The 16,703-nt window shown below is 41.5% G+C and overlaps 1 protein-coding gene across 2 annotated transcripts in view; it reads left to right on the top strand.

Moving 5' to 3' along the window:
* RMDN3 (regulator of microtubule dynamics 3) overlaps positions 1-13,743 on the top strand; it is a 242,928-nt gene extending 229,185 nt beyond the window's left edge. For both annotated transcript variants that reach the window (XM_073610229.1, XM_073610230.1), the window contains 3 exons: positions 9,591-9,644; positions 12,706-12,786; positions 13,341-13,743. In XM_073610229.1, coding sequence (XP_073466330.1) covers positions 9,591-9,644; positions 12,706-12,786; positions 13,341-13,409 — 204 coding nt within the window. In that variant the 3' untranslated portion in view covers positions 13,410-13,743. The remainder of the gene's footprint in view (positions 1-9,590; positions 9,645-12,705; positions 12,787-13,340) is intronic.
* The last annotated feature ends 2,960 nt before the right edge of the window (positions 13,744-16,703 follow it).

Genomic DNA, 16,703 nt, shown 5'->3' with positions numbered 1-16,703 from the left:
ACTACGGATTAAGGCACAAGCGTGCTAATGCGCTCACCAGTTCAAAAAAAAAAAAGAAACGGTAGTGGAGCGCTGGCCTATGTGGGGATGTGGGAAGGAACAGCCAGTAAGGAGCTCGCCAGCCATTCCCGACCACCCAGACTTGTGGCATGTAAATGTAAAAACACATATATCAATAACTTTTGACAATAATAACTACAAGTTACAGTGTAAAGCACATATGAAATACTTTGAATAACTATGCAACTGCCAGAATTGTAAAACACTGGTTTTAACAGACATGGAACGTATTAATTGGGTAAGGTAATGCACACCCAAACATTTTAGGACAAAGCCAATCCCCCCCCCCGCCCACCCATGCAAATCACAGAGAAGTCCCCCACTGATATTTGCGATAGACCCAAAGTCCCATATATATTAAATGGTAGACAAGGTAGGGGGTGGTCCATTAATCCCCATATTCCCCAAAGGAGCCCATAGTGACACACAGAGGTAATCCCCTGAGTGCATGAGTCAGTGCGGTTGTTCATCACCTGTAAGAATGGCAGCCTATGTACTCATCACCAGGTGGAGAGACCTGAACATTTTCCATGAGCATGTATTTGTGTAGGTGTGCTCAGGGGACACAATCTCCCCCCCCCCCATGAACCCCGATGTCTGCTGTGTATAATAAGCCCCACCCCAGAGTTACCTCAGCAGGTGAAGATCAGGTAGTGTAATCAGCGTCATTAGTTCCCTGCTCTCAGCTCCGAGCCTGGGAGGATGGTCTCCATGATGATCGTGGGTGTAGTGGAGCAAGTTAATTACCCCTTCGGTCCGCAGTCAGCGTTTCAAGCATGATCCGTAGGTACACGGGCGTGTGCACGGGCATCAAGTCTGCCTGGGAGCGTTCCTCTGCACAGTAAGGGGGTGGGTGTCTATCGCAGCCGCCAGTATCGCAGCCAGGGGGAGCAGTTAGAGCTAGAAAAGAGGGGGGGTCAGCATCAAACAGGGGGTTCCAGTATTGTGCGTCTTTGGAAAGAGTTTTCTTTTAGGACTCATGTGTCACATCTGCGATCAGCGCCTGCGATCTCCTGCTGGATCTCTGCGGGCGGGGAAGCTGGGCGCTCTGGTGGTATATGGATCCCGAACGGCTCGTCTGGTGAGGTAGGATGGCTAGCTAATCTGGTATACGAACCGGATCCGTCTCCATGAAGAGGAAAAGAGCTGGTAGGTCAACCTGTGTGCTCAGGGTGAAGGAAGCCATCGCTTTGCGGAAAGTCACCGCCAGAGGATATCCCCAGCAGTATGTGAACCCTTTTCTCCTGGCGAGGGCTAGGACCGGTTTCAGGAGGGCTCTGCGCTGCAGGGCGGTTCCGGAGAGGTCTGGGAGGATTTTGATTAAGGCGCCATCAAAGTTAACATGCCCATGTTCCTTGTAGCCGCAAATTATTGCATTGTCTACGGTCCTCCATATCTTCTAAATGGAGCTGCAGGTCCACCGCCGTGGTTGCCTGTGTTGCTTGAGTCCACTCCATGGCCGTCATTCGGTCCTCCAGGGAGGTGATAGAGGCCTCTCCAGGGTCGTTAGGGACTGCACTTCCTCCTTCACCTCTTGTATAGCTTGTCCATTGGCCTCCTCGATGCGGCAATGCCAAGGCCTGGGGAGTGCCTGCAGCATGGAGCGGAGGTCTTCTGGTAAGCGAGGTCTTCTGGTAAGCTGTTGGATTGCTGTGATGAGCCTGCCATGTCTGGTCGGAAGACGGCCGGTGTCGCCTGTTCTGTATCAGGCTGCAGAGAGGTAAGCAGAGGAGTTAGTGTTGCTGTTCTCCATATACCGCACACGTGAGGGTTCTGTAATGGCGCCCGGCGAGGTGCGCTGTTGGTCTCGGATTCCGCTTCTCAAGGTAATCGGGTGGTTTCTGCAGGGTGATGACCTGGTTCTGGGTCTCTTGCTAGCTAGCATGCTGTAGAGTCTGTGCATATTAACCGTTTAATAGCCGAGGGAAGCCAGGAGCTCACAGAGAAAGTGTCCTCACTCGGCCATTGCTAAGCCACTCCCCCCAAAGTACATATTTAATGAGCTTAGTAAATAAGGTAAATCATTGTTCACTTCACTCACAGACATGTCTTATCAAAAATCCTGTTTCTTTCATTTCTCTCACATGATTATTTATTCAAAGTAAAAACCGATTCACCTTTTTTACTAATGCTCAGCAAAAATAGTAAGTCAGTCAACAGTAACTGAATTTAAAGCCTAACTCCATGTTTACCGTGCCTCTAAATAGTTCATTTTGGCCAAGCTGGCCCAAACAAACTATTCTCTTCACGAATACATGTGCCCACTGGATGTACTGTATGAACTGTACAGTATGTAGCATCAGCTACATACAGTATACAGCAATGTGTTATGGTAGCAGAATGGAAACATAAGCCTCACACCTGGAACAAAATTGGTTTGGGCTGAGCGCCTCTCAACCATTCACAGGAAGCTTTGTATTTTATGAATGAATCACAGTTTCTGACTCAGCCATTCTGTGGAAGTTTTGCATTCATTCATGGAATGAGAGGCGCTCAGGTCAAACTGATTTTGTTCTGGTAGTGTGACGGAAGTTCCCATCCTGCTGTCATAGCACAGTGCTATATACTGTATGTACAGTTTATACAGCAGGCACATCTGTTAGAAAAGTGCATAGTTTGTTTGGGCTAGCTTGGCCCAGACAAACTATTTAAAGGCATGGTAAATATGGAATTAGGCTTTAACCACTTCAATACCCCTTTCCTGCCCATACCAATTTTCAGCTTTCAGCGCTGTCGAACTTTGACAATTGCCCGGTCATGCAACACTGTACCCAAACTAAGTTTTCTTTTGGTGGTATTTAATCACCACTGGGTTTTTTATTTTTTGCTAAATAAACTAAAAAAGACCTAAAAATTTGGAAAACAAAAAAGTTTTCTTTGTTTCTGTTATAACATTTTCTTTCTTCATGAGTTTATGTATACTGCTACATTTCTTTGGTGAAAACCAAATCAGTGTATATTATTTAGTCTGTAGGAAAGTTATACAGTCCACAAACTATGGTATATATCTGAAAATTGATTAGTCCTGATGTACTGATGGCCTATCAAAGAAAAAAGGGGAATATTTGTGACTTTAAATGAGACGCAACGGGGAATATTGCGCCTCCATCCCTGGTTGCTTTTGCAAAAAAGAGGGGGGGAGGGTGAGACTTTAGATGAGGTGCGTGGGGTAGAGCCAGACAAAACCATATACATATGTAAAAAATGTTATTCTTTATTAGACCAAAGATAGGGCATGGATCAACCCATATAAATGCATAATAGCACATTGGCATGTACAATACAAAGTATCAGCATACATATTGAGGATAGTCACCAACATGACACAGAAAGTAAATATACATCACAGTCCCCCAAATGGAGTAGGCATAACATTATATCAGGGTGGTAGGGCAATAAAAACCATCTAGAATCATAAATATGAGATGGATGCATCAAAATAAGCTTGATGATGTTTTGTGGACTTCTATCCACTCATCAGGAGCAAGTGCATCCATGTACTAAAAAGGGGATAAAAAAATCACCATTATAGTTTGATATAACCACACACTGGAGGGGTAGAGGGATTAAAGATGAGGATGATGAACAAATAAACGGCCATAACAAAAAGTACTCACATAAGAGCTGATACTAGGCCATGCGATACCACCTGCCGGAGGTCAGCCAGATAATTATGTCCAGCACGGGAGCTGAGTACAGGACCCAAGCATGGATCAGGAACACACACGCAGTCCCCCCAAAAAACTACTACTGATGGCCTATCATTTCTTGATGGCCAAAAATGTCAGGACAGTACAGATATTCTCCAAATGACCCCTTTTTGGAATGTAGACAATCCAAGGTATTGAGTAAGAGGTATGGTGAATTTTTTGAAGCTGTCATCATTTTTTGGAAAATGAAGAAATTTATTTTATTATCATTTATTTATTTTACATACGGTTACCAGTGCAGTACAGCGTCATCATATAACGGGTGTGGCGGTGATCAGGGACACTGTGACTGGTGACAGTACGAAAAAAAAAATGTAACCCACTTTGACCAATGCAATATATTGTTGCCATATATTGTTTACTGAATGAAATCCATTCATTCGTTTTTTGGTGTTTTTTTGTGATTAACTGCGATAGGCCACAGCTGATCACATGGCACAGATGGGCCATGATTGGCCCAGTTTGTACCATGTAATCACTGTGACCAATCACAACTAGCAACACAGTTGTACACAATGGATAACTAGTGGTCAAATGGTAACAGCAGCGGGCCGTTATGGTGATCGGTCATCGGCTTTGTCCGGTGGACACAGCCAGTGACAGGCTGTGCGATTCAGGAGGACATCCTATGACGCCCACCCGGATCGACGAGAGGCCAGCCCCAGCGTCATTCGCTCATAGGCTGGACGGGAACCGGTTAAACATGCTTGTAATAAACACCGGTCTATATTCAAATAGGTTAAAGAGAAAAAAACTGGCAAAGAGGCATTGTCTCAGTGTTAAAGACAATTCCACTGTAGTGATATCCAGATAGGAGGGCTATAGTAAATTTGGCAACATAATCAACCAATGCAATTCCTTCTTTTAAGTGCATCACTATAACATCAAGGCTACTTAAAGATTGTTGTGTGAATAGTTTAGACCTTCCAAACAATTGAAATAAACTATATGTTGCCTTAAAGACCAAGTAGAGAAAAAATATAAATGGGGGTGAGGAGACAACAGATACCCTGACCAAACAAAAAATTTGTGTGGACTAAAGTGTCCAATACTTACAGACGGAACCCCGATAGTAATATCAGGGTGACTAAAGATCAGGAAAAATGAAAGAAAAAAACAATGCCTGATCTATAGTTAGGTTCCGAAAGTAAGTATGGCCAAAAAGTTAGAGGGGTTTTTAAACTAGGCGACGGGGGGAGGGTCCAGAGGTAGAGATAGTCAGCGTGGAACATATTCCAGAGGGTAGTATTGGCGGCATTAGTAGTAGGTTGACTAAAGCACATAAACCCAAGGTAAGTATAGTAACAAGTCCTAGTTGCAATCTCAGAACACCTAATAAGAGGATAGTATGCGACTGGTCTAAACTACGTGGCATGTTCACCAATGCCAGGAGCCTGGCGGACAAGATGGGTGAACTAGAGATACTGTTGTATGAGGAGGAACCAGGTCTCTGAAATTCCGACAAAATCCAAATCAACAGCTTATGGGTAGAGCTCCAAAGGGGTGAAGCTAAGGGGAAAACAATACTGGGAGGGAGGAGGCAGAGGTGGACCTCCTATCACAATTTGGATTAGCAGCAAGGATGGGAAGTGTCCTCATAATGGGGGATTTTAATTATTCAGGCATAGACTGGGCGGAGAGAATCTCGCATTCGACTAAGGCTAGCCAGTTCCTAAATGTCTTGCAGGACAATTTCATGGGTCAGATGGTAGACCCACCAATTACAAATAAAGCGTTACTAAATCTACTGATTACCAGCAATACAGACCTGATCACGGATGTGGAAATACGGGGCAATTTAGGAAACAGCGATCACAGGTCAATTGGCTTCAGAATAAATCACACAAATAGGAAACATAAGGGGAATACTAAGACACTGCATTTCAAAAGGGTCAGCTTCCCTAAACTAGGAACCTTGCTAGAAGACATAAATTGTGATAAAATCTTAGGTACAAAGAACACGGAGGAGAGATGGGTTTGCTTTAAGAGCATATAAAATAAGGGCATCAGCCAGTGCATCCCATAGTGTAATAAGTTTAAAAGAGCGAACAAAAGTCCTGGATGGCTTAACGCCAATGTAAAAATGTATATAAAAGCAAAGGAGAATGCCTTCAAAAAAAATACAAGGTTGACGGATCATCATCAGCATTCAGACTTTATAAAGAATGCAACAAGAAATGTAAGGGTGCAATTAGGACGGCTAAGATAGAACACGAAAGACACATAGTGGAGGAGAGCAAAAAAAATCCCAAGAAATTCTTTAAGTATGTAAACAGTAAAAAAGGGAGGACAGACCATATTGGCCCCATAAAGAATGAGGAAGGACATCTGGTTGTAAAGGATGGGGAGATGGCGACGGTATTGAATTTATTCTTCTCTTCAGTCTTCACGAGGGAATCGGGGCACTTTAGTAACCTAAACTGCAGTGCTTATCCTCATGACACTTCACAGGAAGCACCCTCATGGCTAACAGAGGACAGAATTAGAATTAGACTTGGGAAACTTAAAGCGGAGTTCCACCCAAAAATGGAACTTCCTCTTTAAGGGAAGGTGACCCCATGACCTGCCACATTAGCATGTCATATTTTTTTGGGGGGGAGCGGAAACCCTCTTTTTAGAGGTTTCCAGCTCCCACTTCTTCCCGGGGAACTGCAGCACTGGAAGTAGGTTCACCTCTCCCCCCTTCCTCTCGGCAATCATCTGGGACATGTCACAGGTCCCAGATGATTGCCCAGCCAGTCGCAGCGCGACTTGCTCATGCACAGTGCTTGCCTGGCTGTGAAGCCACAGCCGGGCCCCCACAGTGACAATGCCGGCACCACAGAGAGGAGGGGGAGATGAGAGGGGCTTCATTCCCCCACATCGCTGGACCCTGGGACAGGTAAGTGTCCGATTATTAAAAGTCAGCAGCTGCAGTATTTGTAGCTGCTGACTTTTAATTTTTTTTTTTTCAGTCGGAACTCCGCTTTAACATTAATCACTGGGACCGCATGGCTTGCACCGAGGGTACTTGGGGACCTCAGTCAAGTAGTTGCCAGACCATTCTTCCTAATTTTTATTGACAGTCTACTGACTGGAATGGTACCAGCTGATTGGAGAAAAGCCAATGTAGCACCAATATTTAAAAAGGGACCAAAATACATCCCTGGGAATTACAGACCAGTTAGCCTAACATCAATAGTATGTAAAAGCTTGGAGGGGATGATAAGGGACAATATACAAGATTTTAGTAATGAGAACGCTATCATTAGCAGTAATCAGCATGGATTCATGAAGAATCATTCTTGCCAAACCAATCTATTAGGAAAACAGAACTCTATGGTGAATACAAACTAGCTTTATTAGTACAAAAATACATAACACACCAATAAACCTAAACCAGGGGAAGGGAGCGCAGATTAATGGCTAACACAGACCGATTAAAATAAAGACAACATTGTCAATAGGTTAAAAACATGAGGAGCCGCAGCTACACATCACACATACACACCACAGACACCACTTGCAGACACTAGTAGTAAAGTAGCATGGCTAGTTGAAGATAAATAGTATATTTGAAAATTCCTGATCAGAACACTTGGTTTCTATGATAAGGACTCCTAGTGGTAATAGTACTTCAATCATCAGCCATAGAAAGTGGTATAACAGGTGGGTGGGTGAAAGACTTGAGTGTACTGATTGAAGTTGATGGAAATAGCAGTTCCGTGGGGTCAATCTGGTGTAGAAACAAAGACCCTCAATAATTAACTATCAGGTATTGCAGCAGATGTAATAGACAGCTAGGATTAGATGTTCATAGAGATTTATGACACATTGCATGTATTTAACGAAAAATTGGTTTACTGTTATATGCCTTTTGTCTTCAGCACTGTAACACATTATTATATTATCCCATTTTATTATTATTATTTACTTATTAATGCAATTTCAGTATGGAGAATGTTACCTTATACAGTGGGGACGGCAAGTATTCAGACCCCCTTAAATTTTTCACTTTTTGTTATATAGCAGCCATTTGCTAAAATCATTTAAGTTCATTTTTTTTCCCTATTAATGTACACACAGCACCCCATATTGACAGAAAAACACAAAATTGTTGACATTTTTGCAGATTTATTAAAAAAGAAAAACTGAAATATCACATGGTCCTAAGTATTCAGACCCTTTGCTGTGACACTCATATATATATAACTCAGGTGCTGTCCATTTCTTCTGATCATCCTTGAGATGGTTCTACACCTTCATTTGAGTCCAGCTGTGTTTGATTATACTGATTGGACTTGATTAGGAAAGCCACATACCTGTCTATAGAAGACCTTACAGCTCACAGTGCATGTCAGAGCAAATGAGAATCATGAGGTCAAAGGAACTGCCTGAAGAGCTCAGAGACAGAATTGTGGCAAGGCACAGATCTGGCCAAGGTTACAAAAAAATTTCTGCTGCACTTAAGGTTCCTAAGAGCACAGTGGCCTCCATAATCCTTAAATGGAAGACGTTTGGGACGACCAGAACCCTTTCTAGAGCTGGCCGTCCGGCCAAACTGAGCTATCAGGGGAGAAGAGCCTTGGTGAAAGGTAAAGAAGAACCCAAAGATCACTGTGGCTGAGCTCCAGAGATGCAGTCGGGAGATGGGAGAAAGTTGCAGAGAGTCAACCATCACTGCAGACCTCCACCAGTCGGGGCTGTATGGCAGAGTGGCCCGACGGAAGCCTCTCCTCAGTGCAAGACACATGAAAGCCCGCATGGAGTTTGCTAAAAACTTGGTCTGATGAGACCAAGATAGAACTTTTTGGCCTTAATTCTAAGCGGTATGTGTGGAGAAAACCAGGCACTGCTCATCCAATACAGTCCCAACAGTGAAGCATGCTGGTGGCAACATAATGCTATTGGGGTGTTTTTCAGCTGAAGGGACAGGACGACTGGTTGCAATTGAGGGAAAGATGAATGCGGCCAAGTACAGGGATATCCTGGACGAAAACCTTCTCCAGAGTGCTCAGGACCTCAGACTGGGCCAAAGGTTTACCTTCCAACAAGACAGTGACCCTAAGCACACAGCTAAAATAATGGAGTGGCTTCACAACAACTCCGTGACTGTTCTTGAATGGCCCAGCCAGAGCCCTGACTTAAACCCAATTGAGCATCTCTGGAGAGACCTAAAAATGGCTGTCCACCAACGTTTACCATCCAACCTGACAGAACTGGAGAGGATCTGCAAGGAGCAATGGCAGAGGATCTCAAAATCCAGGTGTGAAAAACTTGTTGCATCTTTCCCAAAAAGACCCATGGCTGTATTAGATCAAAAGGGTACTTCTACTAAATACTGAGCAAAGGGCCTGAATACTTAGGACCATGTGATATTTCAGTTTTTCTTTTTTAATAAATCTGCAAAAATGTCAACAATTGTGTGTTTTTCTGTCAATATGGGGTGCTGTGTGTACATTAATGAGGAAAAAAAATGAACTTTAATGATTTTAGCAAATGGCTGCAATATAACAAAAAGTGAAAAATTTAAGGGGGTCTGAATACTTTCTGTCCCCACTCTATATGTATGTTTTATATTGCTATGACATTTAGGTTTATCAACCGTTTTCATGTTGACTATATCTAGGCCTACAATAAGTTTTGTCTATATTTGATATTCAAAGGCTCTGGCCTTATTTTAATAGGTGAATTGTAATATTAATGTACAAGTTTTTATATGGTTTTACCTGATTTTGAGTAAAAGGAAAGAAGCATCTTGCTCTGTAATTAAAATGGGTATTTTTAATAAATAGGCATAGCATTTCTTTATTTACATTTTCTGAATTAATTTTGATACAGGCTGAGCAGCTGTCCCCGGGATTTTCCAAAGCTACAAGGGTTTATATTGCAAAGGTAATTCTTACACCAAAGTTTGCAATAGTCTTCATAGAAAGCATAAGCATAGAAAAAATATATATACTGAGAGCTGTACAGTTCTTTATCCAGTTTCTTTTTACACTCATTAGTATTTATATTTGAATATATCCTAAAAAAATGCATCCACTGTAAATGTTACATTCCTCAGACACTCATTAATACCACTAAGAAATGTTTTAGGAATAAAGAATTTTATCCCATTTGATAAACCAGCACACTTTTTTGCTTCTCTAAATTGGAGGTATATTTTACATAGAGTGGAGTGATAGCATGCTGTTTCCATATGGAATTCATTACATTTTTTTTTTTTTAACTGCTTGAAGAATTTTTTTATTTTTTTTATTTTAATACTTTTTACAAGTTTTTGTAGAGCATAACGGGAAGTAATTGAGGAATTGGCTTTGTGCCAGAGAAAGGTGCACTAGGGGTGAACAACTTATATTAACAAGTGCTATATCAGCCTGACACAATGACTCTAGTGTGCTGTTCTGCTAAATGAGGTTTTAACAATCTGCACTTCACTCCTCTGAATTAATGAGGTAAAATATGGCTTTGAAACCAGATACAGATCACATCTGCAGTGCTGTCCTTACTTTTTTTGTTGTTGTTAAACTACTCATACTAAGCATGACTGCTTGTACCGTGGGAAATAAAGGGTCATCCTTCACGTGACTTTATCTGTTAATGATACTAACTACATATTATGAATGTTGTACTGGGTAAAATTATACTAGATTCAAGTTTTGCTTCCACAAGACTTTTTTTTTTCCATAAAGTTGACTGTCATGGTGAAAAGGCTAATTCCTTTTTTCTCTATTAATTTTTTACACATAGCAGTTATATACCAGCTAGCTGATAGGCGATAAGTTGTATTGTGGTAATAACATAGGGCAGCACAGCAGAAAAGATCTAGGCTTAGAATACACTCACAGGAAACAGTCATAATATCTCCTAGTTTTTGCCGGAATGTCCTGAGCTATTTCCACATTAAAGAAAGTAAACCTGCCATTGCAGAAATATGGCAACCAGCAGTGCCTGACCTTGTGAAAATGCTTACTGTCTGGCTAAAACAGGCCATACACGGAGCAAATTTCTTTCCTGCAGCCATGGGTTGCAGGAAAGAGATGCACTCTAGTCCACCATCAACACAGACAGTATTGACAGGGAAATCCCTCCTGCCGAGCCATTGTGCTCTCCTGGGGGGAGCCATCCCCGCTGGCGAAGAGAGATTATTGCTAGCAGCTTTACCAGCCGCTAGCGATGATTGCATGTAAAATCTGGCAGGCTGGTTGTACCCAAGTCGATCAATCGGTCAACTTTGGTAAATTCAGCCTGCCCATATATGGTTTGAATTTTGGACGGTTTCTGCTGAACTGCCTGAGATTCAGACCGTCTAGGGCCAGCCTTCGACTTTTGGAGTCATTGCCTGGAACAAGTATGCACATCAAGAAAGCGGAGAAAAGTCAGAAGTCCTTATCTGTAGATGTCAAGTCATTTATTTAAAGTATTATGGCAGCATCACAACTTGAAACTTAGGGCGTCCAAAAGGAGGCACCATCTGGGAGTCTTTTAAGTGATCCAGTGCCTGTTCTGATCCTAATCGTATGATGTAGCTATTGAGAATGTGTGAGCACATATCTGTATGAGATCTAGGTAACGCACTTGTTTGCTGCAGATTGGACTTCTTTTTTTATATTGGGTAAGCTCCACTATTTCCTCCCAGTATTTTTCTTTGGTGATAGTTTGTGCTTCTTTGTTTATAGTTGTTCCTTTGTGTTAGTAGAATAAAGAAATGTCATACGCACACCAAGGATTCCTCGAAAGGGTCCAAAGCTTTATTCCATGGTCACATGATAAATATACAGCAACCTTTCGGATCCACACTGGGTGCCTGACGAAGGTGGCCCTGCATGGCTCCGAATCGTTGCTGTATATTTATCATGTGACCACGGAATAAAGCTTAGGACCCTTTCTAGGAATCCTTGATGTGCTGATAACATTTCTTCACTTTGATTATACATGGTTTCCAGCCTATGGTCATTACAGCACCCAGCATCTCTGAACAGCTGGTTTTCTTGAATGTGTGCGCGTGGGGAATATTACATTTTGATTTATGTTAGTAGAGGGTTCTTAGAAAGAACTCGTCAGGATAGAAATATGGGAGCTGCCATTGTTGAGGCAGTCTGAGAGTCAGAGATCACCTGAGGCCAGACACTTGCTGCACTGTCAACTGCCTGACCTTACACACTTAGGTTAATTTACTAAAGGCAAATCTGCTGTTCATATTTACAAAGGAATTTTTACTTTGTAGTGGCATTTTCCCTTTAGCTTAGTAAATGAGATGAAGCTCTGCTGATTTCAATAATACAATCCCATGCAAGCAAAATATTGTTGAATTGTTTTTTTTTTTTTTTTTTTTTTTTATTTGCATGTAATTGCATACTCTTTTCTAAGTGAATTCTCACCACATTCACTAAGCTAAGTGAGACTATACATTCAAAGTGATGAGCCTATTTACCATTATTAAACTACCCCAAAGTCTCCCATCTTCTGAATGAGCAGTGAGTGATCTTGGTTAGTTGACACGCAGCAGTTATTAGACTTCTGACCCATTGACACACCATCTTACGCAGACAAAGTAAGTGAAGCTAAATAAGAGTGAAAACCATAAACTTTGCTTTTGTAGCAACCTGTACTATTACAAAGACTGAATTTTTAGATGAGCAGATTCTTGACTGGTTCTCTTTAAATATCTGTTGTGTATAATAGGGAGTGACCATGTTTTATTTTCTCTCTAGGGAAAAATATCAACATAAAACGAAACACCAGCACCTAGTTTGCTCCAGGTGTATGTAGGGCCCTAAAATTGGAAATGTAACAATAATTTACTTTTGTTGGTTATACAAATATCTTGGTGTTAGAGGAATAGGATGATAATTTACAGTGCACAGCTTTATGTTCTACTAAGCATCTAAAATGTATTTAGAGGGATGACATATTCTTAAACAGACTGCTAACCTCACCTTTGAATTTTCAGTGTTATATGGATGTGGGCGACCTCAGTATGGCTAACCACTGGATTAAACTGGCAGTGGAGCTTCCAGATATAACAAAAGAAGTATGTATATTTCATAATCACATTTTTGGAGAATGCTGAATTTGACTCATACACGATTGCATATACAGTAGTTCATGGAAATGTATGGATTTAACAAAACATGGAGCAGTTATAGCTACATTGACATTTTTTTACCTTTTGCTGAAAAAACATTTTCTTCAGGGTACAGAAATTAGAGTTTCTGTCCACCAGCCACAGAGTTGTCAATTTGCTTTGTCATGGACTCCCCTGTGTGGGTGGGGGGAGTGGTGTCATAGCACATGCAGAGGGCTTAAGGAAAATGTGGCTACACTTTATGTAAAGTTGACATAGCTTAGTAAGTGTTCTTAAAAAAAAAAAAAAAAAGTATGATTTAGTCATAATAGCATGGAGATGGACAGCCTGGAGGCACTCAATTCAAGTATCATATAAATCTTTTTTATAGTTGTAAGAGTGGAATTATAAATGGTGAAATAAAATATTTCTTGAGCGCTTTGCTTAGAAGTAATTTTTGAATGCTGTCATCATGTGGGAGCTTTTATATACATTGTAAACTGTTGTCTGTTTTACATCAGGATACAGAAAGCGCACCCCTCTTGGAGGAGCTGATGATGTCCGCAGCTACAGAAAATGACATATTCTGACTACCTCTTCATAATCGTATATATACTTTATGGATTTACATACTTTAGATCCATTTTTCATAAAACTTTTAATCTTAGGGCAAATAGTACACCAGTATGAAATCAAATTTCAGATCTTAAAACCTAATCTGAAATCGTATACACATCTTTTGAAAACAGAAACTGTGCATAGAGCTTTTGTTTTATTGTTCTTATTCAGGCTCCAGGGATGTATCTATTATGTGGAGAGAATATGAGCACTTAGTAGTAATATTGGTGAAGTGGACGGTGTGTTAGATATACAGTATCTCACAAAAGTGAGTACACCCCTCACATTTTTGTAACTATTTTATTATATCTTTTTATGTGACAGCACTTAAGAAACGACACTTTGCTACAATGTAAAGTAGTGAGTGTACAGCCTCAAAATAACTCGCACACAGCCATTAATGTCTAAACCGGTGGCAACAAAAGTGAGTACACTCCTAAGTGAAAATGTCCAAATCGGGCCCAAAGTGTCTATTTTGTGTGGCCACCATTATTTTCCAGCACTGCCTTAACCCTCTTGGGCATGGAGTTCACCAGAGCTTCACAGGTTGCCACTGGAGTCCTCTTCCACTCCTCCATGACGACATTACCGAGCTGGTGGATGTAAGAGACCTTGAGCTCCTCCACCTTCTGTTTGAGGATGCCCAACAGATGCTGTTTAGGTTTGGAGACATGCTTGGCCAGTCCAGCACCTTTATCCTCAGCTTCTTTAACAAGGCAGTGGTCACCTTGGAGCTGTGTTTGGGGTCGTTATGTTGGAATACTGCCCTGTGGCCCAGTCTCCGAAGGGAGTGGATCATGCTCTGCTTCAGTATGTCACAGTACTTATTGGCATTCATGGTTCTCTCAATGAACTATAGCTCCCCAGTGCCGGCAGCACACATGCAGCCCCAGACCATTACACTCCCACCACAATGCTTGACTGTAGGCAAGACACACTTGTCTTTATATGCCTCACCCCTGGTTGCCACCACACACGCTTGACACCATCTGAACCAAAAATGTTTATTTTGGTCTCATCAGACCACAAGATATGGTTCCAGTAATCCATGTCCTTAGTTTGCTTGTCTTGATCAAACTGTTTGCAGGCTTTCTTGTGCATCATCTTTAGAAGAGGCCTCCTTCTGGGACGACAGTCTTGCAGACCAATTTGATGCAGTGTGCGGCATGTGGTCTGAGCACTGACAGACTGACCCCCTACCTCTTTGACCTCTGCAGCAGTGCTGGCAGCACTCATACGTCTATTTCCCAAAGACAACCTCTCGATATGATGCTGAGCACATGCACTCAACTTCTTTGGTCGACTATGGTGAGGCCTGTTCTGAGTGGAACCTGTCCTGTTAAACCGCTGTATGGTCTTGGCCACCGTGCTGCTGCTCAGTTTCATGATCTTGGCAATCTTCTTATAGCCTAGGCCATCTTTGTGTAGAGCAACAATTATTTTTTTCAGATCCTCAGAGAGTTCTTTGCCATGAGGTGCCGTGTTGAACTTCAAATGACCAGTATGAGAGAGTGAGAGTGATAACACCACATTTAACACACCTGTACCCCATTGACACCTGAGACCTTGTAAAACTAATAAGTCACATGACACCAGGGAGGGAAAATGGCTAATTGGGCCCAATTTGGACATTTTCACTTAGGGGTGTACTCGTGTTTGCTGCCAGCGGTTTAGACGCTAATGGCTGTGTTGAGTTATTTTGAGGGGACAGCACATTTACACTGCTATAGCAGCTGTACACTCTCTACTTTCATTGTAGCAAAGTGACATTTCTTCAGTGTTGTCACATGAAAAGATATAATTAAATATTTACAAAAATGTGAGGGGTGTACTCACTTTTGTGAGATACTGTACATATATGAATAATTTCCTCAGCTTCAGGAGATAGATCTTTCATTAAAGGTTTATGGAATCTTGATGCGGATATTCCTGAAAATGTGAGTGTTTTTCGAAGGGACGGAGATCATCCAGGTGTGGACGTGTGTCTTAAAGCCCAACTATCAATATTCTTTGTTTTGGGGAAGGGCTAAGACCTCTGTGGGATTTTTATAGCTTTCTCCGTCCCTATTGGGGAGCTTTCTCCTCACTTCTTGTCCCAGTTCTGTCCTTGCTATTTATATCCAAACTATTTAAAAAAAAAAAACTTAAGCCCTAAATTCAGCAGCTGCACCCGCTCCCATTACTTTTCATTATCTGAAACAAGAACTGACATATGTAATAATATATGAACTTTTTGGAAGGTCTGGTTTAATACTGGTACGGGTCAGCAGATTTTTCTGGTCCCTTCTTGATCACAGCCATGGTGGGGAAGTGGAACCTGTGTGAAGCAAAGGCACTGGGCCGCAGGGGTGCCAGGGAACTTGAATATAGGGTTTAAAATAATTTTAAGTTCCTCTAATGGGACATATTTCTTGTACTGCTGTTGGCTTGTGCTTTGACCATCTGCATGCATTTGTGTTGATTTTCTTAATGTGAAACCCAAACCTGATCAAGCTACCATATCCACACTTGTCTGTCTGTTTTAACATTTTTAATTAGAGAACACATAAACCTTATATTTTTATTAACCAGTCTCTGGCACATTCCTGCTGAATCATTAATCGTATGTAAAACTGGTTTAAATGGATGTGTATTCAAAGTAATGTATTATTTTTGTATATGCTGTGTTTTTGTTGCTTGGATATGACCAATTATGATTACCAGATGGTAAAATTAACCACTGTAAAGTATACTTACAAACTCAGATTTTTCCCTAAAAACAGGTTTTTAGTGATTTAGGTGTACAATCCTTTTTTTATCATTAAAATACATCAGAAAACGTATTTTAAAATGTACCCAAGAGAAAAAAAATACAAATAAAGCTGCCTATTTCAAATTCACAGGCCAAAAATTAAAAATAATCCTTGGCACACCGTTGTAACAAGCCATAATTAAATGTGTGCATTCTCTGGTGGCAAATAAAAGCTTAAGCATGCATTATGTGGGGGGGGGGAATAAAAGTTTAATGGCTGTTTTATTACGACAGTGTGCAGATGATTATTTGTAAATGTTTAGTGACGGTGCCATTTTTCAGTTCACCTCTTTACCTACTACCAAAGGAGTGCACCTTCTACTGATTTTAGGGCTTGTAACTACTGGGTTGCATATAATGTATGCACAGCCTGTACGGCTGGGTTCACCCTATTGGGAATTTGATGTTGATTCCCCGCATCCAATTCACAATAGCAGGAGTTTGTGACCCGCTCTCTATGGAGTCGGTTCACACA

This window comes from Aquarana catesbeiana, linkage group LG13 (assembly GCF_042186555.1).
Source record: "Aquarana catesbeiana isolate 2022-GZ linkage group LG13, ASM4218655v1, whole genome shotgun sequence".
Classification (NCBI taxonomy): domain Eukaryota; kingdom Metazoa; phylum Chordata; class Amphibia; order Anura; family Ranidae; genus Aquarana; species Aquarana catesbeiana.
This window is presented reverse-complemented; position numbering and strand designations above follow the sequence as displayed.